Raw genomic sequence first — 2037 nt, 5'->3', positions numbered from 1 at the left:
AAATATATCTTAAATTTGGTGGGACCATTGCAAACTGTTCTAAAAACTTAAGATATTAGATGAAGGCGTGATTTAACATTTAATTACTCTAACAATCACTTTCCTACTTCAAACTTTAGTACCTATTCCCATTTTCTAATGATCGAAAAATTCAATCTAGATTTGCCTCGGCAGATCGCGCAATTTGGCCGTGCAATGAGATTGTAGGACGATTGCTTAATATTCTCATCATAGACGAAAGGGTGAGAAAAAAAAAATTGGAGTTTCCCTTCAAACACGAAATTCGAATTCTAGATATTTGATGTGTATATCATTAAATTCGTTGGACGAAAGTCTAGCAAATGTGGATCCAAAATAGAGTTCGTATCTGTCATTTTTTCCCCTGCAAATACGAAATTTCGTTCAAATCTCTAGATGTCATTTAATTCGTCCAAAATAGAGTTCGGAAGTCCATTCTCCGTCTTTACCGATCTACACACGCATCCACAGTCGCGTCGAAACCCCTATAAATGGCCCGGCCTCTCGTATTTGTTAGGCACTAAGCTTGAAAACGCTGAGAGTGATTTCATTAAGCCTCACCTTCTCTTCCTCACGAAGCTGTGAAACTCAGAAAACAATGGCTTCCAGCTTCAGCAATCTCGCCCTCCTGGCTCTCGCCGTCGCATTCTGCGTTCAGGGAACCCTAGGTACTTTACGTGCTTCATGTTATCTTTAGGAAGTTTTGATGTCTCTTGATATCTTTTCCATGCATCTTGACGTATGTGTTGGCTGAGTTATTTTGCAGGCGAGATTGCATGCGAGAATCTGGACCGCGGGTCGTGCGCCTTCGCCGTGTCGTCCACGGGCAAGCGGTGCGTGCTCGAGAAGCAGGTGAGGAGGAGCGGGGAGGAGGCCTACACATGCCGGTCCTCGGAGATCGAGGCCGACAATCTGAAGGACCATGTCGAGACCGACGCGTGCATCGCCGCGTGCGGGCTCGACCGGAACACTCTCGGGGTCTCGTCGGATTCCCTCCTCGAGTCTCGCTTCACCCAAAAGCTCTGCTCCTCCGGGTGCTACGAGAACTGCCCCAACATCATCGATCTCTACTTCAGTCTCGCCGCCGGTGAAGGTAATTGCATCAACTCCGTCCTTTAGTTGGCAAACCAAAACACTCCTGGTCGCAGTACCCACTTGAAAAAGAATCGTAAGAGTATGACAAGCTTGTCCAATATCTTCATCCGTCACTTAGCAGTTTAGAAGATCAGATTGGATTCGCCGATTAAAGAACAGAATCTGCATCTTAAATATTGATTTGAACAGAAATTATAAATGGTTATCCTTTAATTTTCCGATAAGGACACCTCCTGATTCAAATGCTTGCCAAAAATTTCTTCGTGCAGGCGTGTTTCTTCCCAAACTATGCGAGGCGCAGAGAGGGATTGCGCGCAGAGGAATGGCGGAGATCCGGAGCTCAGGCGATGTGGCTCCAGGACCGGTTCAATCTGTCCAGTTCATTGGAGGCGCCCCGGCAATGGCGCCTTCTTACTAATCACTTTGGTTCATTCTCCAAAGCAGATCACGGCAGAAGTTCTGTCGATAGAATAGGCTATACGTGTTTGTTTCGATTCCATTATATACCTAGAACGATGGTTGCCGGGCCTGCGTGCTTCGCCGATTCGTCACGTGCTTGCGGACGTGCATTAGTATGCTTAAACTATGTATGCACAAGCATTTTGGATTGAAGCTCCAACATATGTATCTGCAATAAAGTGCTCTATAGGAGCATCATAGTTTATAAATTGTTACCAGTCGTGTGTTGTCTGTGCTTCCAGTTTGTTGTCCATGGATCTTGGAAATGAATTAAGACTCTAAAACGCGAATTCTGCACATTTAAAGATTGGGGTGAGCAAAGTGGATCGACCGAATCAGAAGTGCAACGATCGGTCCATTCCATAAAATTGGAAACGGTGATTTGCGGTCCGGGAACCCGCCCGGACCAGACCAGACCAGACAGATTATTTATTTATTTATTTATTAAATGTAAACCCGATAACA

At 45.2% G+C, this 2037-nt stretch overlaps 1 protein-coding gene across 1 annotated transcript; it reads left to right on the top strand.

Moving 5' to 3' along the window:
- Positions 1–527: 527 nt before the first annotated feature.
- LOC115743103 lies at positions 528–1770 on the top strand. The gene is made up of 3 exons (XM_030677730.2): positions 528–686; positions 785–1111; positions 1383–1770. The coding sequence occupies exons 1-3, from the start codon at positions 617–619 to the stop codon at positions 1529–1531; spliced, it is 546 nt and encodes a 181-aa protein (XP_030533590.1). The 5' UTR covers positions 528–616; the 3' UTR covers positions 1532–1770.
- Positions 1771–2037: the final 267 nt, after the last annotated feature.

This window comes from Rhodamnia argentea, chromosome 7 (assembly GCF_020921035.1).
Source record: "Rhodamnia argentea isolate NSW1041297 chromosome 7, ASM2092103v1, whole genome shotgun sequence".
NCBI classification, from domain to species: domain Eukaryota; kingdom Viridiplantae; phylum Streptophyta; class Magnoliopsida; order Myrtales; family Myrtaceae; genus Rhodamnia; species Rhodamnia argentea.
Note: the sequence above shows the minus strand (reverse complement) of the source record. Positions and strands in the feature narration are given on the sequence as shown.

Bases quoted from the DNA above. Each gene is read 5' to 3' on its own strand.
- LOC115743103 (XM_030677730.2), top strand. From the start codon at position 617: ATGGCTTCCAGCTTCAGCAATCTCGCCCTCCTGGCTCTCGCCGTCGCA. The intron at 687-784 runs GTACTTTACGTG...GTTATTTTGCAG, and splicing joins CTGCGTTCAGGGAACCCTAG to GCGAGATTGCATGCGAGAAT. The intron at 1,112-1,382 runs GTAATTGCATCA...TTCTTCGTGCAG, and splicing joins CAGTCTCGCCGCCGGTGAAG to GCGTGTTTCTTCCCAAACTA.